Genomic DNA, 22918 nt, shown 5'->3' on the forward strand with positions numbered 1-22918 from the left:
TGTCTTCTCCAAATCACAAAGCAATAACACACATTACAGCCTGAGCGGTTCAACTGCCCATTCCATGAGCTCCTCATGCTGCACTATCGTGGACCTTCTTCATTAGGTGAGCCAAAGTTATAACCACACGTATATAAACTTCAAATTACACAGGAAGAAAAAGGAGATAGAGAATTAGTGAGATGCAAGGGACATAATAGAAGGGGCATGATATGCATCGGTCGGCAGATCTTTTTAAAAGAACTGCCACCTCGCAAGCCATCTGATTCGATGATGTGAGCTGCCGTATCATTTTTCTTCTTTACTTTTTCTGTAACAAGACCCTTGTTACAAAACCTGTTATTCTTGAATTTTCCACAACAAGACCCTTGTTGCAAACCTCCACTTCTCTAATTTTCTACAATAAGACCCATGTTGCAAAACTTTTTCTTCTCTAATTTTCTGCAACAGGACCCTTATTACAAAAATCGCAACAATATCTCCCGTTGCGTCTAATTTTCTGCAACAAGAGGCATATTGCAAAAAGTGCAACAGCATCTCCGGCCGCGTTGAAAGATGATGTCCTAGCAGCACCGCCGTCGTTTTCGCCATCGTTTGCAACTCCGTTGTTCTTTCAAAAACTCATCTGAGCAACAACATCCCTTGTCCATAGCCTGCCGTCTCTTCTCTTCCTTCGCCGCGTCGCCATTGCAACATGGCACTTGTTACAAGACGGGAGATATCGGCGGTTGTCTACAGTACCCCGACGAGTGGCCTTGTAGCGTTCGACGCCAGCACCCAGCGGTCGCTCCAGCCTTGGAGCACCAGATGGTTCAGCCTACATCTCATAGAGATTCGTTCTGTAGTGGAGGAGGTGTAACATTAGTGGTGAGGGGCCTAGGCTATGTTCAGACTCTGAGGCAAGCCTGACGACCTTGTTCTCCGGAGGTTGGGTACACCTGGTGTATGGCAACGTCAATCATGTCGTCCAGAAGTTTCACGCACTGTAGAATTAGGCTTCATCTCTTTCTTAGTGATTTGATCAAGATCACAAACATATGGGTGGACATTGGTGGCTGAAAAATATTTTCATGAATAACCTTTCGATGAGCCGTCCAAATTGCCCAAAGTGTGACACATGCCTGCTGAAATCCACATGCGACAACGAGCCCATCAATGTGAACAACCAATGCTTGGCATTCCCTTTCTCCGTTTCGATCATATGCTACACCACTTCATCTTTTGAGAGGGCCCAGACACATTTGGACATAGAACAATCAATCAATGTGTGACACCAAGAATCCTGGTTCGCGTTCCTTTTTAGTTTGAATCAACATGTTATATGTAGAATGCACCGAAAAATGCCCTTTCTTATCATGTGCCCATGAGCAAATTAAAAATTGCATGTTGCATGTACACAATGAAATGCCCAAGATCAACTCTGCATCCATTAGAATAAAAGTTTGACGCACCAAATCCTCGTTCCAAGTAGTTGGCCCATAAAAGAAATGCACACCCGAATCGCCTTATGGGCCGGTTCTGCCAGTTTTGACCCACCATACAGACAATATATGTGCATCGATTGAGGGCCATGCTCACATCTTTCTGTCTTTTTTCCATTGATTTTTCGGAAGGTTTTGGAACATATTTACATTTTCAAACCATAAGCCCGAAGAAAATTCCGAAGCATTGTTTAAATCTAGAAATAATTTTAAAATTCATGAATATTTTTTGATTTCAGAAACATTTTGAAAATTAGCAAAAAATAAATAAATTAATGAACATTTTTGTAATTTGTGAAATTTTTCAAAATTTAGAAATATTTTTTAATTCATGAACGACTTTAAAATGAATGAAAACCTTTTTGAATTTGTGTTTTTCTAATTCAAGAATATTTTAAAAAAATGCGAAGTCTTTTTTAATTCATGAACATTTTTTATAATTTGGATAATGGGCAATGAAGGAATAAGTGTTGAATTGGTTCCTCATTGTCACAAAACCTACACTTAGTGCATCATTGCCAATCCCCTTTTTAGATTATCATTTTATCATGATTTTTTTGATCTACATACCGAATGAAGATTTTATTTTCAACAAGACTTTCATTTTCAACATGTATTTGCGATGGAAAGGCCGCCTATCATTGATGAGGTCCAGTTACATGGATTTGAGCATAGGAAGTTGATTAAGTCTCCTTTGGACATTTGTTTTTGTCGCATGCTCTCGTCTTCTTTATTGTGCAGGACTTCGAAAGCCGTGGCAGTTAGATGATCTAAAGAGAGTTGTTGAGATTCCTAGAAGCCATCTGGACCTGGAGCAGTATTTGGTTTCATGCTTTTCGCCACCTTGTATATCTCTTCACTCATGAAGTTAATACAAGTGAGGAATGATTTCTGTCATTCATATAATTCAGAGGAGGAAGGTTGGTTGAGTGCTTTCCGCGTAAGACTATTGAGTTTCCAGTTGATTGCCCATATTTTCCACGATAGGATTTGTCCACTTGATTGAATTCATGTCATTGAAGCAATGAACTTGCTAGCTAGCGTGCCAAAAAGGTTGCTGACTTAGGGTACACAGAGTAGTGGCGAGAAAACGCTTGCGCCTCAGCCATTTCGCTTGATTCGGACCTTGTGGTTGTAGTCACAGGGTACAAAAGATAACCCCACAACCTAGAGCCCATGCAGCTAAGATGATGCGTTTTTGTTAGGGATCCATTGGAGGGACAACGTCTTGTCCTAGCATGGATATTGACAGGAATTAGTTGAGACTTTAGCATGGACTCATGAACAGACACCTCTAGCTAGCTTAATTTGTTTAAGAGACTGGCATGTAGGAGGTTTTGTTATGCAATCAAGATTATTTGGATTAGCTCCCCTTTCTCTAAGTTATATGTTCACTTATGCAGTTTTGACTGAAGCTGAAGGAACTACTTTCTACTTTTTAAATAATAGAAGAAAAATCAACGATTGGAGTGAAAGGAGCCAGAGTCGAATATATCCCTTAATGATATCGTCCATGTAAATGAGTTGTACCATACCATACCGATTTATTGAGCATCGACATCAACGTATCTGCAACCGATAGAATTAACTACATTTTATGTAGCTTCTACTCGGTTTTGGTACCACACTCGTGGTGCTTGCTGAAGGCCATTCAAACATGTTTGTGACCTGCACATTTACTGGTAAAGTATAGACAAACATCAAAATGAGCATTTTCATCAACAAATAAGGTCTTAGTATCCCATAGATGTGATTATTATAAATAAAAACGATGATTATAGGATACATGTACCCCAATATAAACAATTATTTAAAAATATAATTTGGGGCGGGGGGAGGTTATAGCCCCACAACACTGCACCCTTGCCTATATTTCAACTGGAGATCCAAGCACCCTTTTGTCAGATTCTAGCATGTCCAAGTCCATTACTGTACATGCGGGTCGGCCCTGGCCTTTTGTCATTGTGTTGGCGATCTTGGCCGATCGTCGGCAACATTGTTTTAATGGAAATGCCGATTGCCGTTGTGGTCGAAGTGCAGTGGTGGACTTCTTCTCTTCGTATTGAGGGTTTCGTAGCCCCGACGAGGGTGCGGCGAGTTGGGATGTAGATCCGGTTGCCCGATTGTGGATGAGAACCTAGATGACTCCAAGCGATGTCGCATCAGTCCGCCTTGTTGTTTGTCTGGGGTTGTGGTTGTTCGCCGACGCCGTTGTATCATGTCGTTTTTATTTCCCCTCTTTGTTGTGTGTGTGTTTGTAGTGGTGTTGTATGGTTATCCGTAAGGGCTTCATTAATTTAATGTGGGACGATGGCATTTTTTCTTCTAAAAAAGTCGTGGTCAAAGCTTGTCACAAATTCTGAGAGGAGGTTTCATACGATGGAGCCTCTTTTCCCTTTACACCCTTGCAAACACACATTTTTTAGATACTTCCACTGCACATGCACGCACACGGGGATGGTTTTTGAATGTATAAGAAACTTCAAAAGAAAAATCGAGCAAAATAAGAAACTTGAAATGGACTCATATTTTTTTGGAGGGTTAATGGACTCGGATGGATAAACTCCGCAGAACGAGCCCAGCGCATGCGGCCCAACAGCCCACTCCGGCCCACGGAGGAACCCTAGCCTCCATCCGACTTATATACCCCCTCCTCCTCCCCGCAATCCATCTCTTCTCCTCCTCCCCGCAATCCATCTCTTCTCCTCCTCCCCGCCGCCGCCGCCGTCTCCTCCTACGCTTCGCCGCTCCCGCTCCCGCCGCCGCGCCACCGCCGTCAGCCATGGTACGTGCGCCATCCCGGCCGCCGCACGTCGCCACACCGGACGCGCGCTGACACCCGCTCGTGTCTCCTCGCAGGCACCCAAGAAGGAGAAGGCCCCGGCGGCGTCGTCCAAGCCGGCCAAGTCCGGCGGCGGCAAGCAGAAGAAGAAGAAGTGGAGCAAGGGCAAGCAAAAGGAGAAGGTGAACAACGCGGTGCTGTTCGACCAGGCCACCTACGACAAGCTGCTCACCGAGGTGCCCAAGTACAAGCAGATCACGCCCTCCGTCCTCTCCGAGCGCCTCAGGGTAACGCCCGCTCGCCATCCTCCCTCCTTCTTGCTTGCTTTCTTCCCGTGAGAATTGAGATCTCGGGATGGTAGGATATGTATGTGTGTGATGCGCCATGGCTCCTGGTGAAGTTCTTCCATGTGAATCGTGATTATCTGTTTTGGGGTCAGTCAGTAGTACTCTGAACAAGGGCATGAACATACTACTATATGATTATGTTATGAATTGATTGCATGTCCTATTGGATGCCGGTTTTGGCTTCTCCATCTGTGCCGATAGTTTTTGTGCAGTGTGATGCTCAGTTTAGTGCATCCTCAGATTTTGCTTGGTGTGCAAATTGCATATTGTCATAGAAATTGCACAATCTGATTTTTACATGTGCAGTATACCCATGTTTACCGCTTATTCATAGATTTAATGGTTGATTCATGGAGGTAATGTGGTTGGTTGATGCTGTTGAATGCTTCAGTAACTTGTCTCCACATTTTGCTATCCACGGCTGTGCCTACATGCCTTATTATTAGATTGCAAGTTTGCAACTGTAGTAGTATCATGCAACGGAACATATGTTGTCGGTCTATGTATGTATGCGCTTCCTATTTGTTATCTCACTCAATTTAATAAACTGAACTCTTCAGGCATGTACATTTATGCACACTACAAACTTGATGATCTCACCCTGCCTGTGGTTATATACCTGCAGATCAATGGGTCTCTGGCTCGCAGGGCTATCAAGGACCTGATGGAGAGGGGACTCATCAGGATGGTGTCAATCCACTCAAGCCAGCAGATCTTCACCAGGGCGACAAACACCTGATTTATCATTATCATGTGTTCCATGTCTGTTTTTAGTCCAGTAGACTGAGGTGTTGCTGTTATATTCAAGTTCACTATGTCCAGGGGGGCACACTGTGCCACCAGTAATGTTGAATTGCTTTTGAGTTTTGGTACACTTTAAGATCGTTTTGTCAGCGCAATGAAATCTACCTTATATATTGCCCTATTTGCTGGTTGTTCCTGGGTGCAAGTATTTTGTTGTGGTAACGGTATATGGTTCCAAGGGTAAAGAGTTTATCATGTTTGTGTTGAATGATGCTGTGAGGCTAATCTTGAGATAGCGCTGTATGATGTTGAGGCGGAGATAGCCTGTAGTTTTTATACACCTGCAGAAGTGGGTTGTTCTTGATAACTGGCTGTCGCACATAACACAAGAACACTACTATACGCCCAATCTTGGCTAGGCTTTGTGCTAAATCATTACGCTGCGTTTGGATGTCTGTATTGGATTTGGTATTGGGCATGCAGCTTTCTATGCTCACTCCAGTGGGGTTCATTGGAGTAGTGCCAGCAAGAAAGTGCTCAAAGGTATCATAGTTCATAGATATTAACAGGATCCTTCTTGCATCAATTGGGTTGAAAATTGATGATCCTTGTAGCATCAATTGGATTGAGAATTGATGTGATTAGCTGCTGGTCCCACCTGCTTACGTTGTTCGTGCGATGTTGGGCTCCTTTCGGCTATCCAGCTACGCACTTCCTACGAAGCGCACGGCGGCTGCCCGGAAGACATGGTGTGCAGTTGGGAACAAGCGCTGTTCTGTATAGCTCAACAGGAACGAGCCCTGGTCTGTATCTCTGTTCTTCAGGTTCAGTTGTTCTTTCGTTAGTACTATGTTTCCGTCAAAGTCAGCCTACTTATGTTTCGCCTCAATGTAACACTTCCAATTGTGTTTGACATATAGTTAATGGATAATTGCAACTGTGTGATTTACAACCGGAATGTCATAGGGCTAAACAATCCAGGGCGCCACAAGGTTGAACCTGAACCTATCTATTGTTTTATCAAGTTTGGAACTATTGTGTTGTTAAATTTGGAACTGTCATGTTTACCTTGAAGGTAATTTATGCGCATGTGGTTATGGCTAGAAGCAGTCGACGTGTATATCCATGAAATCTTCGAATAGCAGCACACTCTAGCGCACTAAATATTGTGTAAGCTTTTGATGTCTTTGCCTAACAGATTACCATATTTTGTTTTGTTTTTCAAATTAGATTATATTGAAATGGGAATCCACCGTGATCCACGCAGCTCATCTTTCCCTACTAATAAAGCAGCGATCGCTCCTGGTCGTCCGTCGTCGTGACAGTTTTGCAAAAACGTCCCTATGATTTTAGATAATAGAACCCGCAGTCCATATGTAAGTGGATCTAGCAAAACGATTCGTTTTTGCAAATTAATCCCTGCATTTTGTAACAACTTCACCCGCGCTCCTTTGTTCATCTTATCCAGCGGCAGAAAAGGTGGAAGGGGGGAGGCTGCTCTCGTCGATGAGCTCGGCGGCGCGGAAGGTGCCCGCCCCTCTCCTCCGCCTCCGGCATCGCCAGCCCCCTGTAGGTGCGTCTCCATTCCCAAGAACCTGAGCTCCCCCGTGCTCGTCGGCGCAAGGTGGGTGGAGCAGCTCAGCGCCATGACCTCCACCATGGCTCCGTCGACGCGCTCCACTGCCTGCTCGCCGGCGCCGACCTCTTCTTGCCCCTGCACATGGACGCCGCGAAGCGCTGCTGGGCGTTGCAGCCCTTGCGCAAGCGCACGGATGTGGTCGAGGCAGGGGATCGAGCAGGCAGCGGACAGAGGCGGCTTCAGCAGACGGACTTGGCGAGGCGGCGGAGGCGCAGGGAGTCCCGGCGGAACCGGATCCGACGAGGATGGACGCCGGTGACGTGGGCGAGTAGGAGGAGGGATCCGGCGGCGGAGAACCTCCAGGCGGCGGCTGCTTGCAGTTCGGCGTCGGCCTCCTGTAGGTAACAGAGAAAGAGTGAGTTGGTGTGAGAGAGAGAGACAAGAAGAAGAGCCAGGGGAGGAAGGAGAAAGGGAGAAGGAAGAGAGGCAGGGCGGCCTGGAGGAGCTGTTGTTGCTGCGCAGGGACGAGGAGGAGGCACACGGGTCGGAGACGACGCGCGGGCAGGGGAGCTCCTACATGGACGCCGTCGAGCTCGCGGCAAGGAGCAATGACAAGCAGCAGCAGCGGTGGCAAGCAGAGGCAGCGGGCAGCAGCAGCAGAGGGCAGAAGCGGGAGGCAGCAGCGGCAACGGGCAGCAGAAGCAGAGGGCTGCTGCCACAACAGAGGTATGTATCCCCTTGAAAGCAGCAAGCATCACTGCATCAGCCTTCTGTTCTTTGTGTTCTCTGTATAGATGTGTAGTACTCCCTGATCAACAGAGGGAGCAGTAACCAAGAAGCAGCAGGCTGCTGCTCTCCTCCCTGATCCCCTGTATATGAAATAGCAGTAGCGCATGAGTGAATGAAGCAATCAATTTCTGAATTACAGACAGCATACAGATTTTCTGAATCCAAACAAAATGAAGCATATACCGTAGGTTGTTCTATTGTTGATCCAACCACATGCTCTGTTTCTGCATGCCATGGAAGCTTTATTTTCAAATCCCCTTTTTCTGCACGACAATTGAAAAGAATGCAGGAGTCAGAGAATGAACAAAATTGCTTTGAACTTCACAGCAGCAGACTAAATTCCTAAAGGCAAAAAAATTTTAGTACTACAGGATATACCTTCAGAGTTTATGACAGTTCTAATAAATATATGATGTTGATTGGTTAGCTGAGTTAGAAGTAGAGCTATTCAAATATATTTACTCTGACAAGTGCAAAAAATCCTTATACTCCTAGCTATATGTTTATCCTATATCTACTTCTCACATTATACATATGCTCCACTACAAAGGGGTCTAAATAATAACATGATTTTTTTCAGTTAAAGTTCCAAGCAACTTTCCTGTGTGAATCTGAGAATCTCACTAAAACCTGTGTTTCATTGTGTATATTCAGCCTATCGATTCGAGTTTCAGACTGATCATAAACATACCTCAGTTTAAGATGTGATGCTGATTTGATTTGTGTGCTGCACCATTGTCCATATCTTCGATTTCAAGCAGTTCCATGGCAAATCAAATACATTTTTCTTTGTTTATGACAATACATATTTGACAGGTTAAAGCATGTACTATTGTGTATACTGAAGTGTAACAAGCCTTTCCCAGTAGTAAAACTGAAAGTATATATAGCTTATGTGTACTGTACTTTCGGTAATATAGATGCCAATATCATTACTTTTTTTAGTTAGGGGGTGGTGGTTATTCACTCACAGTCAGGTTCAATGCTCATCATGTTATTTCCTTTCCAAAGATACCTCGGTGTTCTATGGTTAGAAATAGAAGATAGCATACACGAGGCCAAATCTTGACATGATTCAGTCATCCACATATTCTAGAAACAACAGATCAGATTTAAACAACTATCTTAGGAGTAGCAGACACATCTACATCTATTACCTACTAATAAAGCAAGATGCATTTCTCTAAATTTCTAATCCTTTCACCTTCTAAAATTATTAAAACCGATCGAGCTAGCCCACCTCGGCTGCAAGCAAAGATTGTTCTACAATAGTCCCGCCTCGGTTTCTTACACACAATTTCTCCAATTCATATATGTCTTTGATTTTCTCGGTATTAAGGAGCTAACTTGAAAATCAATGAGCCCAGGTTAAGGACCGACGTGACAGAGAAATAAAGGAAGAAAATTGCTTTGAGGACAACTGCATCTCAAACGACATGAGACGTGACAAAGAAGTAAAAGGGAAGGAAAGAACTAGGAGAAAGACCCTCGATTATTTATAGGGACTCGAATTGGAACACACATGATACATGACAGAGAAATAAAAAGGAAGGGAAGAAGTTAAAGAAAAACATGGTGCAAGCTGTGCGAGCCGCCACCAGAAATTGTAGCATCTAAATGAAAGACTATTATCAGGTTCTGTATTTATACCATTTACAGCAACTGGTTTTTGTGCCTTGGGCTGTGATCCTAAAAATACATTGATGCATAGTTCATACAAATACAATTTGACGCTGCGACTGGTTCATACAATCAATTTCTCTAAAAAAAGGAAAGAAAACAAATCAAGCAATCTTTTGAATTTATGCATTGTCACATTGAACCAAAGTGTTCAAAGACACGAACTCACCATGGTCAGAGAAAAAAAACTGATAGCACCTTGAGCAGGCCTCAGTTCCCACAGCCCTGCTTAGAAGACTGGATTGGAGCTGACTTCCGTGGGCTTGCCTTTGACCCAAGTCTCCTGACCGAAGCCATAGACGAAAATCAAACGCGTCAACCAAATCCCTGGACAAAAAGAGGCGGCAACTTAAAATCACTCTCCGGGCCACTAACCACCATGGATGTGCCGCGCACGAACCTATGGATCGGGAGCGGTGCTTCATATTGTGATGTGCCACCTCAGTGCCGCCGGGCATGGGCCATTGCTCCCAGCGATGCTGGAGGCTCTGCCCCGCTCCCTCCGCCCACAAAGTGTGGATCTGCAGGGAGGTGGAAGCTGCACCGGGGAGAAAGGTCAGATACGAGAGAAGAGAGATGGGAGAATAAGGAGAGGAGGCGGAGGTCGGCAGGCGACTTGGGAGACGGCGGCGGCTCATCAGTGTCTCTGATGGCAGCGGGGTCGTGTGGTGTCGAGGTGGCAGAAGAAGCTCGGGCGGGGATGAGATCCTCCTCTGGAATCCTCTCTCCTCATTAGGGAAAGGATGTGTGGCCTCAATCACGTGACCAAAAGGAGCTTGTGACACGAGGCAAACATGCGGTACGCCGGGGACAGGATGAACACGTACTAAGAGCATCTTGAGCCGAATACAGCAAATTCGACCCCTCAAACAACGAAAGCACGTCCATAGCACTAACTGGATACCTCAATTTAATTAAGAAATCTAATAAATCCATACTATTACATGACACGTAAAACCTAATCGAAGTAGAGCCCATACTAAAAGCATCTTCAGCCGGATACAGCAAATTCGACCCCTCAAACGCCTATGAGGACGCGTCCGTGGACACTGATCGGTCATGCCTCAAATAATTTCTTCCACAACGGGATACCTCAATTCAATTAAGAAATTAATAAATCCATACTATTACGACACCTAAAACCTAATCTAAGCAGAGCCCGTACGTCCGCCGTGTCCATATCCGACGGTCGACTGCACCCCTCAAAGTGTTGCTCTGGTCACCGGCGAGATAGAATAGGACATGGGACATGCACCGGCTCGCAAGACTCAAGGTGCGGCCGTCTCCCATGTTCTACTCTTCCTCATCAGAGTCCAGAACCTTCACGATGTCAGTGGACGTGAGATCGATGATTGATCCGTCTTGGAAGGAGCCAGCGACGTCCACCATGACGCGGTAGCGGCGCCTGGACTGGTACACCATACCGGGCACCGGATAATGCAACACTGCCTCACGAACGTCCACTGTCACGAGGGCTTCCGTCGTCACCGGGACACACCTCGCGGCAGATCCATGCGCCATTTGGGTGGAAGCAATGGATCTCGAAAGAAAAAGTCTGAGCACTACCGTCGAGCGGCCTCCTCCAGGGAGCGGCGACGTCATCTCCTCCTCGGGGCCCTGTGCAACGAGCACGGAATCAATGGATCTGGAAGTGTAGGGCTCGGATCCTCTACCTGCCATGCCGGAGAAGGCAAAAAATCGCCGGACGGGAGTTTGGGTGACGAAGTGGAGTGGAGTGGCAAGGGTTTGGTCCGAGGAGCGAATAAGGACAAATTTATGTGTGTCGGGTAGGTCAACGTGGGCCGTGAAGGGTGAGGTCTTTAGCCATACTTATTAGGTAAGGGCATGTGGAGTTTGTTTTCTTCCGTTGCAACGCACGGGCATATTTACTAGTAGTACATAACTAAAAGTTCTTCCATGATTAGAAAAAAATACTTAACAAATTATCATCGGTTAAGCATTTGGTTTCTTTCAGTTGGTTGGTGTATACAATTTTAGACATGACCATCGGATATAGTCTCACTGCGAATCTGTGAGGAAGTATGCATTGCGATACGAAGAGCTTCTACCGCCATGACCGCCAGCAGTAGACCATATGCTTCAGCACGCGTGCTGCATTATTTCTTTGCCTAATGGCTCTTATTTGGGACATTTGGGTTCTCTTTGAGTGATTGAGTAGGTAAAGAAATAATGCAGCACGCGCGACCAAGACTACAGCATGGGTGACCAAGACTCTGGGGCATGCGTGCCTTTTTTTTTCTCCTGATTGAAATCCAGCGTGGGAGGTTTAAGCGTGTATAAGAGGAATCTTTATGGACGCGTGTCTTGTACTTTTTCTATGGAACCGTAGATGAGATCTATGTTAAGTCCCATATTGAATCTAAGTCATTGAAATCTCATAATTTAACATTGATGCATCTTAATCATTAATTTTCTATCATTTTAATAATATACTAGCAAAAGGGTCCGTGCGTTACAACGGGAGAATAAAATCATAATCTCCACTGACCATGATCAAATTTTGCTGCATCATTGAGATACAATATCACTCTCAATTTAGTAAAATGATGTACATTTTTCTAAACTCGTGAACATATTTCAAATCGTGAACACTTTTTTAATTCATGAACACATTTACAAATTTTAGAAAACCGAGAACATTTTTTGAATTCATGAACATTTTATACTATTTACAAACATTTTTTTAAAGCTGTGGACATTTTTTTAACAATTCGTTCAAATCGGCAAACATATCTAGAATAGATGAACATTATTTTGCAAATTGGTGGAACAATATTTGAAAGTCAAGAATTGTTTTAGATTTAACGATTTTTTTATTTAACAATCATTTTTTAAAATTCATGATCATTTATTGAACTAGAGAACATTTTATGAATGAATAAAATATTTTATGAGTCATGAATAGTTTTTTCAATTTTAGAATATTTTTCCGTTGACGAACTTTTTGGAATTGGCAAAACTTAGTTCAATTTCGTTAACTTTTTTAATAAACGAACTTTAAAAACAAATGATGAACATTTTTTTATTTTCCGAAGATTTGGTTTCAAAACTCTGAACATTTTTTTATACGGATTTCCTATCAAATCGTGAAATTTTAAATCCGCAAACATTGTATGATTTCTCAACATTTTATTTCAAAATTCTCCTTTTTAAATTTTTTTGCAAAATTTTCGAAGTCCCAAATTATTTATAGTAGAGAAAAAAACAGAAAAGTAAATGGGCCGCTGGGACATGGGCCGGCCAAAACGGGCGTGCTGCATCTACTCCCTGCATGCAGAGCGCAGTATATCATGTCCATACAGCATGGCCCGGTTCAGGCGGGGATTCCCCTGTGTGAATTTTTTTAGCACTTATAGGTGGCATTGGTATGTCGAAAAAAACTGGCATTGGTGGGCAATATTTTGCGACTTTGACGGAAATTTTCATGAAGTACCGCAAGAACCAATAACCCCTTTATTATTACTAGCAAAAGGTCCGGTACGCTGCAACGGGAAACAAAAATCTCAAAGGCCATTGACCACATTTTGTTGCATCACCGAGATATATACTATCACTCTCAATTTCGTGAAATGATGAACATTTTTTCAAACTCGTGAACATACTTGAAATTATGATCATTTTTCAAATTCGTGAAAAAATTATTAATTTTTGAACATTTTCTAAAATCGAACATTTTTTGAAATCATCAGCATTTTATTCAATTTCCATACACTTTTCTTAAAATTGTGATTAGTTTTTAAACAGGTTTCTTGAATCAAGAAACAATTCTAAAATTGATGAATTTTTTTATTTAACGAATATTTTTTGAAATGCACGATCATTTTTTGAATGATTGAACATTTTATGAATGAATAAACTATTTTGTAAGTCACGAACAGTTTTTGAATTTTGAAGATATTTTACCATTTATGAGAACTTATTGAATTGGTGAAATTTGTTCAATTTCATTAAGATGTTTTAGTACAAGATTTTTTTTCCTGAAAATCATGATATTTTACCATTTATGAGCACTTATTGAATAAGCGAATTTTTTTTACAAAATCATGAACAGTTTTTGTATCCACAATCATTTTATGATTTATTAAACATGTTATTTTAAAATTATCATTTTTTGATTTTTTCTAAATTGTTTGAAGTCCTAAATCATTTCAATTAGAAAAAAGTAAAAAGTAAAAAACTAAATTTTAAAAACAAGCCGTCCGGACATGGTCTGGCCAAAACGAGTGCGCAGCGTGTTCTACCAGCGGGAGAGCACAATATAGGAGGTCCCTACTGCATGGGTTGGCGTAGGAGGCTGATTCCCCTGTGTAAAATGTTTTTTTATCACTTATATGTGGCGTTGGTTGGTAATATTTTGTAATTTGAGGGCAATTCCCACGACGTACCACCAGAATCAATAGCCCTTTTATTATTAGATATATACAAACAAAATAGCCCGTGCGTTGCAATGGGAGATTTTTTTCATAATGTCTAATGGCCATGACCATATTTTGCTGCATAACTGACAATCACTACAACTCTCAATTTCATAAAATCATGAATATTTTTCTTAACTCGTGCACATATTTGAAACCGCGAAATTTTTTCAAATTCGCTAACACTTTTACAAATTTTCAAACATTTTCTAAAATCAAGAATATTTTTTGAATTCATGAACAAATTATACTATTCACAAACATTTTTAAAGTTGTGAACATTCTTTTAACAATTCTCTTGAATCGGCGAGCATTTCTAGAATGGATGAACTTTTTTTGGATATTGATGAACATTTTTTTGATTGAACGTACATTTTTTGATTTAACAAACATTTCCTGAGATGCTTAATTAATTTTTGAATCAGCGAACATTTTATGAATGAATAAGCTATTTTGTAAGTTGCCGGTCAGTTTTTGAATTTTTAGGATATTTTTGCATTCATGATTTTTTTTGAATTTATAAAATTTTGTTCAAATTCATTACATTTCTTTAATACCTAAACTTTTTAAAATACCATGAACACTTTTTGAATTCTCGAACATTTCCTAAAAAATACGCACATATTTCAATTAAGCTAACAATTTTATAGAAAATCGCAAACATGTTTTGAATCTACAAACATTTGATGATTTATTGATGATTTTATTTCAAAATTTTGATTTATGTAATTTTGGGAATATTTTGAGTTCCTAAATTATTTAAAGTAGAAAAAGGAAACAGAAAATAAAAAATAAAAAATAAAAAGGAAGTTTTAAAAACAGGCCACTAGGACATGGACCGGGCCAAACAGGCACAATGCGTCTTCCAACCCGAAGAGCGCACTATAGGAGGTCCATACTGCATGGGTTGGCCCAGCCGGAGGATTCACCTGTGTGAAACATTTTTATCACTTATAGATAGCAATGCAATGCTCAATGCCCCATATGGAGCCAGTGAAGTAAAGGATTGACTATGGGGGCAAAGTACGTGGATGGATTGAGAGGTGCATGGCTTCGGCCGGTAAGGAGATTCTAGTCCGTGGCTCAAGCCGTCCCTACGTTCTCCATGTCCTTTTTTCTCCTTCCAAGAGGTTTATGCAACACATTGACACGATGCTGAGAAAATTTTCTAGGGCAGCAAGAACGTTGAGCAAAAGGTAGCATGGTTTCTGGGATGTTCTAACTATGCCAAAATACCAAAGTGGGCTAGGCTTTAGAGATACAGAACTTTTCAACCTTGCAATGCTATCCAAGCAAACCTGGAGGCTGATTGAAGACCCTGCGTCTCTTAGTGCATGGATCTTACGCTCGTTGTATTATGCTCATGGTGATGTGTTGCAAGCTGAACTGGGAAACCACCCATCACAAGTATGGAGGGCAGTGTGTGCGGGTGTCATCGTTTTGAAACAGGGGCCTATAAAACGTGTTGGCTATATAAGCTTTGGGAGGACAATTGGATCCCACGAGATTTCATGTTAAGGGCCCTTCGCCCGAGGAGTCCAAATCCTCTAATCCCGGTGTCTGACTTGATCGATGGAGCAATGAAAATTTGGAATCATCAAAAGGTCCGGGAACATCTTCAACCTCCGGATGCTCAAGTTGTGTTGAACACCCCTTTAAGCTCGCACAATATGGAAGATAGTTGGGCATGGAACTACGACATGAGCAGGTTTTTTTACTGTTAGATCAGCTTACCGGTTGCTGATCGATACAAAATATAGGAGGGAGGCATGGCTTGATGGATGGCCTTCACCGTCAAACACAAAAGAGGTGCAGCAGGAGTGGAAGAAGCTTTGGAAGGTTAAGGTTCCTGGAATGTGAAAAATTTCGTGTGGCGACTTGCACGAAATTCAACCCCGACAGAGGTAGTTCATCACCAAAGGAATATGACTGACTCTAACGTGTGTCAGATATGCAACAATGCTAAAGATTCATGGCGTCATGCATTACTAGACTGCAACAAGTTAGATGAAGAGCTGGTTGAACATATCATTGCTTGTGGGCATGCTGATGCGAGGCTGTGGTTGATGGAGCTCATGGAATCAACAAGGGAGGAGGAATTCTTTCAGACCCTGATTGCTCTATGGGCTATATGGTCGACGCGCAGGAAGGAAATACACGAATATATTTTTCACTCACCTCTCACCATGTTTAATTTTATTCAGAAGTTCCTTGGGGATCAATTTTTAATTCCTCGAAGGGTGGCCATCTTAGCAAGTTCTTCGGCTACAATTCGGCGACAAGGGAGAAGTTGGAGAGCCCCTACCCAGGGATGCATGAAGCTAAATGTCGACGCTGCAGTTAGCAGGAACCAAGACAAGGGGTCATGTGATGTCATTTGTAAGGATGACAGGGGTCCTTTGTTGGAGCATCTGTGTTAGTAACACATGATCTTGTCCAACCAAAAAGTCTTGAGGCGATGGCCTTTAGTGAGGCTCTTAATCTGGCTTCTGATCTTTACCTGAGCAGAATCCATATTACTACCGATTGTGCTGCAACTATAGCTCATCTTAAGGGCGCGTACATGGGTCCAAACATGGCGATTTTTCAAGATATAAAGATGAAGATGGAAGAATTCGTCCAAGTTCACTTTGAGCATGAGAAGAGAGAGCACATTTGGGAGGTGCATGACCTTGCAAAGGCTTACGTTACCCTATACTATGGGGTGCCATGTGTGGCTAGTAGATCTCCCCGATTTCATTTGTATGCCATGTAAGGTCTTGGTTGAATAATATGGGGTGACATTTCTCAAAAAAAAACACATAGATTGCATTGGTGGATAATATTTCACAACTTTGGAGGCAATTTTCATGATGTACCGCCAGAAGCAATAACCCCTTCATTATTAGGTATAGACTAGCAAAAGGGCCAGTGCGTAACAATGGAAGAAAAATAATCATAATCCTCAATATCCATGATAATATTTTAAACTCGTGAACATTTTTAAAATTCATGAACACTTGCACAAAATTTTGAACATTTTCTAAAATCAAGAAAATTTTGAATTCATGAGCATTTTATACTATTCGTAAATATTTTTTAAAATTGTGAACATTTTTTAACTTTTTTCTTGAACCAGCGAACATTTCTAGATTGGACGAACATTATTTTGGAAATTTATGGAATTTATTTTGAAATTCAGGATTTTTTTGATTTAGTGAATATTTTTTGAAATGCATGATCATTTTTCGAATCAGCGAACATTTTATGAAAGAATAAACAATTTTGTAAGACACTAACAATTATTTTAGGTTATTTTTCTATTCATGGACTTATCTGAATTGGTGAATTGTGTTGAATTTCATTATTATTTTTTAATACATGAACTTTTTTAAAAATCATGAACCTTTTTTTGATTCCCTAAACATTGTTTTTTCAAAATTTCAAACATTTTTTAATAAGCAAACATTTTTTTAATAAAATCACGAACATTTTCTGAATCCACAAACATTTTATGATTCATTAAACATTTTATTTCAAAATTCTCATTTTTTAAAACTATTGGAACTTTCTTGAAGTCCCAAAGTATTTAAAGTATAAAAAATGAAAAGAAAAAAAATAAAAAAAGGCCGCCTGGACATGTGTCGGTACAAACGGGTGCGCTGCATCTTTTCCCAGCGCGCATAGTGCAATATAGCAGGTCCCTACTGCATGGGCCGGGTCTGGTAGGGGAATCCCCTTTGTGGAACATTTTTTTTATATTATTTATAGGTGGCATTGGTGGATAATATTTTGCAACTTTAGAAATAATTTACGTGACGTACCGCAAGAAGCAATAACCCCTTGAATTTTAGGTGATATATAGATAAACATAGACTATTAGGTAGGTATTCGGTGTAGATATATAATAGATGAGTCAGGTTCATGAGTTATGATAAACCGTATGTATAATCTCTAGCACAATCACTAAAACGAACACTAGGATCTGCAGCTTTAATTAGTACTTCAAACATTAGCGCTGCCTTCAAGCCGTCGTTAGTCACTGGGTCATTTGGTTAGCATCGGTTTGATGCATGGCCAGGTTGTTAGTTCGACACCCGTCGCAAGCGCTTAAGCGTGTACTTTGCCCTATATTCTAAATATATTAAACCTAGTTAGGATCCTTACAGGAGGAGGAGGGCGTGTGCATCTCAGGGTGGACCTAGCCATTATGCAAGAATGCAAAGGCGTGGACTCATCCAAAAGTCCGAACTGATAGAGGGAGGCAGGCAATATATTTCAACATAGACCAAGCATTCAGTGATGCAGATCTTGGGCTTGCAACAATAAACTACTAATGGGAAATAACTTGGTCTACCTATGTAACCTTGCGATGCTTGCAAGACAAGCTTGGAGACTAATTCAGTGCCCTGAATCTTTGTGTGCAAGGGTCCTTCGAGCCAAGTACTACCCAAACAATGACATTCTTTCTGCTGCTCTAGTCGCGAATATGAGTTATAACTGGAGAAGTATTCTCAAAGGTTTGGAGATTGTGAAAGAAGGGTATATCTGGAGAATCGGATCTGGCGAGAGGGCGAGGATATGGATTGATCCTTGGATTCCTAGGGATATGTCAAGAATGCCTTTAACAAGACAAGGTGCCACCTACTCACACGTGTTTCAAAATTGATCAATCCGGTCTCACACTCATGGGATGTTGATCTTGTGAGGTAAACATTCCAGCAAGCAGATGTACAAAAAATCTTAAGTATTCCTTTGTGCGAACAATACGACGATTTCATAGCGTGGCATTTTGACTCGAAGGGTTTGTTTTCAGTCAAGCCGGCTTATTATGTACACACTGAGATGATGCAGAAGCAAGCTTACAGACCGGCGGGTGAAGCGACAAGTGGTAATGGGTGGAGACATGCAGTCTGGAAGGCTCTTTGGAATGTCAAATGTCCAGGGAAGGTACACCATTTTATGTGGATGTTGGGGCCACAACAGTCATCCTCTCCATATGAATATTCAGAGGCGAGGTGTCGAGCTTGACACTAGATGCACCGTATGCGGCGGTTATTTTGAAGATGGAGGTCACTTCTTTTTTCGATGCAAATATGTCAAAGCATTGTGGAGAGCTGCAGAACTGGAAAATGAAAGAAGAGCTCTGATGCAACAACCAACTTCCCTGGAAGTCCTTGAGGGCATCTTTGCCCTGGAGGAAGGGAAGAAACTGAAAGTGATATGCCTCTTGTGGAAACGGTGGACAGGAATGAACAAAGTAAGGCATGATGAGAGATAGACTGGGCTGGTAGTGTTTGCTGCTTAGCTAAATCTGACTGTTAATGCGTGGACAGATTTTCTCTCTCCTCTGGTGAAACCTAACGTTGCAACAAATCCCAAATGGAAGCCACCCCCTTCAAATTGGGTTATGATTAACTCAGATGCAGCTTATTTTGAGGCAACAAGGGAAGGTGGATGGGGCTGTATAGCTAGAGATTCAAAGGGAGATGTTTTTTTTGCAGCAGCCGGGAAATTAGCAGGCCTTTCACAGGCTATTCATGCGGAAGCTCTTGCAATGATGAAGGTTATATCTCTTGCGGAGGGATTTGGGATGGGTCGTGTCATTTTCTGTACCGACTACCACCCGCTCAAGCATGCTGTGCTGCCTAGCTCTCTAGATAGAGCTAGTCTGGGAATCCTCTACCGTGAAATTAAGTATTTGCTGCAGATGGGTTTCATAGATACCAAAGTGGAGTTTTGTCCACATATTTGTAATGCACCAGCTCACACGCTGGCAAGTTTGGGTGTGAGTAGTTTAAGTGAGAACCACCAAGTGTGGACCTCCAATTTCCCCACTGATGTAATCGGTGCTGTGGCCGGCAATTTGTCCGCGACCACTAGCTAATGGAATGCATGTTGTTCCTCGTCAAAAAAAAGAAACCAAAAATTGAACAAAAATACATTTTTATTGTTCTTTTCTTTTTTATTGAGGTTCATGTCCACTACATTATTTCATATTGTGAATTTTCCTGGTTCATGCATACTTTTTTTTATTTTTACAGTTCTTTGTGATATTGACCTATAATACATCATCATAATAAAAAAAGGTTGGTAACCTATATGGGGTCAATGGGGTGGTACCAACATAGGGCTGCCATCTTCGTGACACACAACACGTATAACACAGCATTCATTAATAACATCATGGTCCTTGCATCCTAGCTTAGTTACTTTTGTTGTTTCTTCAGGTTTAATTCGTTGGGGTCAGAATCAATGTATTGATTTTTGATCGCCAAGCCTCATTGTGATATGAGCCCTAGAGGTTAGGGTAACAAAACTGAAGCCTTCAGTTTAATTCAGTCTGAAGCAATGCTTGTTTTATGTAATAAAATTCCACTTTTCAAAGTGCCTTATTCGTCTATCCTAGCTTAATTGTAATATAAGACAATCTAGTAAGTTGTCCATCATGTTACATATGCAACTATTTGGGTACACTTTTAGTTAGTTTTATTCCCTCATACGCAAGCAGGGCAGACGGGGACAACAAATAGATACCTTGCCTAATAGTGCTTTTTGAGGTTTTCTTGAATAAGAGAAAGAAACACTAATACATCAAAGTAAAAAGAAAAGGGAAAGAAAAACACAGTACTATGCTTTAATATAACCAACCGGCCCACATGAATGATTCTTGAATGCTCCGAGTAAAGAAATGATGTTCAAACTGGCAACCAATCAAACAGTCGGAAAAGTAACACACGAGGATTCCTTTTACAGCGTATGTAATTTCAACATGAAGTATATCGACAGAGCTCCGTATCATTTCATTACAGGCACAAACCCAGCGGGCTGTCGAACAAGGATGCTATGAATTACCAAAGAGCCAAAAATTAATCATGCAATATCAATATGTATTCAATTTATCTACAATGTACCGACTATTTTCATTCATTAAAGCTTTTCTTTATGACATATTTCAGCATCGGTACCAATATGATTTTTGTACATACACCATAACATAAAAAGTTAAGTGAACAAGCAAAAACAAAACAATCAATAGGATAACTAATGGGTAAAGTTTAATATCACCATATACAGATTTTATCACATAACGTATCAATAGGCGCGGCGTGATGCCGCGCGGGCATAGCTAGTATTTATTTATTACATACTCCCTCCGTAAACTAATATAAAGTTTTTTAGATCACCAAATGGAATATGTTATTTTGAGTGTTTTTTTCAGTCCTCAAGTAGCTTCAGCAAGGTCTTTCTCGGGCAATGCATGTGCTCATCCTCTTGGATGTCTATCTTTTGTTTTGTGGGAAAAACTTCTGATCTATTCATCAACTACCAATGTAGTACAAAGAACAACAGAAGTAAAAATCACATCCAAGTCCATAGACCACCAGCTATGACTACAAGCACTGGAGTGAGCCATAGGTGTGTTGCCATTAGCGCCCCTACATCATCAGAGCCGGACAAGCGTTGTTGTAGTAGACAACCGGAAAGCCGTCATGCTAAGGCGTGAGAGGACCAACACACCAAAACAACAACGACCGTCGATGAAGAGAAGTATAGATCGAAAGGATCCAACTTGTAGACACATGAATATAAACGAACAAAGACATGATCCAAGCGGATCCAACAGAGACAAATGCCGACTGAATCCCGCGAGATCCACTGTGAAACAAACCTCCACAAGCCCTCCGACAATGTGAGAAAAGCACCACCGGGATGGGAGCTTGGCGGGGAGAACCTTATTCTATCTTTAGGAAGCCAACACCGCCTCGCCTCTCTCAGCAGGACACAAACTCTACCAAAAATTCAAAAGTACCAAAAAATGGAGCCCTTCTGCCGGTAAGGATCAGGATCCACCTCGTCTTCATGTCCCTATGGCACAGGAAACGAGGTAGGCCGGCGACTGCATGGCGGGAGGCAGTGAAAACCCTAGCATTGGGTCCCTTTGCGTGAGTAGCGAAAGAGGTCTAGAGTTTCATCTATACGCTTTAGTCAAATAACTTCATTCGATAACCAAAAACAAATAGGGTTCTAAAATAGAAAAGTAATTTATTCTGCAACAATTGATAATTTCCCTTAGGAAATCTGTCTTTATCATGTTCTTGCCTCGTCCTACAGGTCAACCTGCTGGTCAATTGGCTTCATTTCCGCAAACTCCAGTTACATACTAGCCATTGACATCTAATTAACCACCTACGGTTATGAGTTTAGGGTAGGTTCATTATCAAGACATGCAGGCTATCCATTCATTGAGGAAAATTCAGTTCAGCTTCTTACTTTATGACCAGGCAATGTCCCTGGTCAACTCTACTGTGCTCCTATAAATTAGTTTTTCCATAAAGGATGGATTTTATTTAACTCAAAATGAAGCACCAAGGGAATACAAACACAATTAGCACACACCCGGCCTCTGCATAGCTAGAATGGACACAGCTAATACCAACTCACACACACAAAAAACATGCTGGCAAATAGCAAAGTCCTATAAGACCAAAGCTATGCCTAAGCGAGAAAAAAAAACTGAGATTAACAAATCCGTGATTGACAAACTACAACTTTTATCATACCCGCACCAATCACCTCATGATAGTATAAAGACAATGAAGGGAGCGGCGCTCAAGCATTGCCATTACCAGAGCCAACAACCAATGGCCAAATTCTAGATTTTTAACTTGAAGAATCAATTCGAGCATGTCCGAGCAATGCCTTCAAAAAGGTAATGATGCAAAACATCGCCATTGCTAGTTATAACTAAACTGGGATAAACCTAGGTTTTCACCCCGGAGCTTGTTGAAGTCAATCATGTGTTGTCGCCACCACTTTTCTGCGATCTGAGCAACTACATTAGTTAAAGGGGCATGCTTCATTACGCACCCTTTTTTTTTAAAAAAAGAGTAGTTTTGTCTAATGTTAGATGCTAGGTTTGTTAGGCTAGCTACACAAAGAAATCCCTATTCGTTAGGGGCGTTTTCTTCGGGTTCCACGGCCTAGGAGCATGCCATGCAATATCAAAACTTTGTAATTACAATTGTACTAGCTAATTGCCCATGCATTGCAAAGGGGCAATGTAAATTCTAATGGTTCAACGCCAATCATGTCGGACA

The 22918-nt window shown here is 41.6% G+C and overlaps 2 protein-coding genes across 2 annotated transcripts; one reads left to right on the plus strand and one right to left on the minus strand.

Annotated features, from left to right (window-relative positions):
* Window positions 1-4134: 4134 nt before the first annotated feature.
* LOC125523355 (small ribosomal subunit protein eS25y) lies at window positions 4135-5535 on the plus strand. The gene is made up of 3 exons (XM_048688400.2): window positions 4135-4266; window positions 4341-4550; window positions 5236-5535. Exons 1-3 carry the CDS (start codon window positions 4264-4266, stop codon window positions 5347-5349), a joined length of 327 nt encoding a protein of 108 aa, XP_048544357.1. The 5' UTR covers window positions 4135-4263; the 3' UTR covers window positions 5350-5535.
* A 1243-nt stretch (window positions 5536-6778) lies between these two features.
* On the minus strand, window positions 6779-10228 carry LOC125522636 (uncharacterized). The gene is made up of 4 exons (XM_048687684.2): window positions 9803-10228; window positions 9572-9685; window positions 7906-7985; window positions 6779-7802 (listed from the first exon to the last, which is right to left on the minus strand). The coding sequence occupies exons 1-4, from the start codon at window positions 10038-10040 to the stop codon at window positions 7746-7748; spliced, it is 489 nt and encodes a 162-aa protein (XP_048543641.2). The 5' UTR covers window positions 10041-10228; the 3' UTR covers window positions 6779-7745.
* Window positions 10229-22918: the final 12690 nt, after the last annotated feature.

Source organism: Triticum urartu, chromosome 7A (genome assembly GCF_056163025.1).
Source record: "Triticum urartu cultivar PI428250 chromosome 7A, HENAU_Tu73, whole genome shotgun sequence".
Lineage (NCBI taxonomy): Eukaryota > Viridiplantae > Streptophyta > Magnoliopsida > Poales > Poaceae > Triticum > Triticum urartu.

Bases quoted from the DNA above. Each gene is read 5' to 3' on its own strand.
- LOC125523355 (XM_048688400.2), top strand. The intron at 4,551-5,235 runs GTAACGCCCGCT...ATATACCTGCAG, and splicing joins TCCTCTCCGAGCGCCTCAGG to ATCAATGGGTCTCTGGCTCG.
- LOC125522636 (XM_048687684.2), bottom strand. From the start codon at position 10,040: ATGAGCCGCCGCCGTCTCCCAAGTCGCCTGCCGACCTCCGCCTCCTCT. The intron at 7,986-9,571 runs GTGAGTTCGTGT...ATTGTCGTGCAG, and splicing joins GTTTTTTTTCTCTGACCATG to AAAAAGGGGATTTGAAAATA. The intron at 7,803-7,905 runs GTATATGCTTCA...TTTCATATACAG, and splicing joins CAACAATAGAACAACCTACG to GGGATCAGGGAGGAGAGCAG.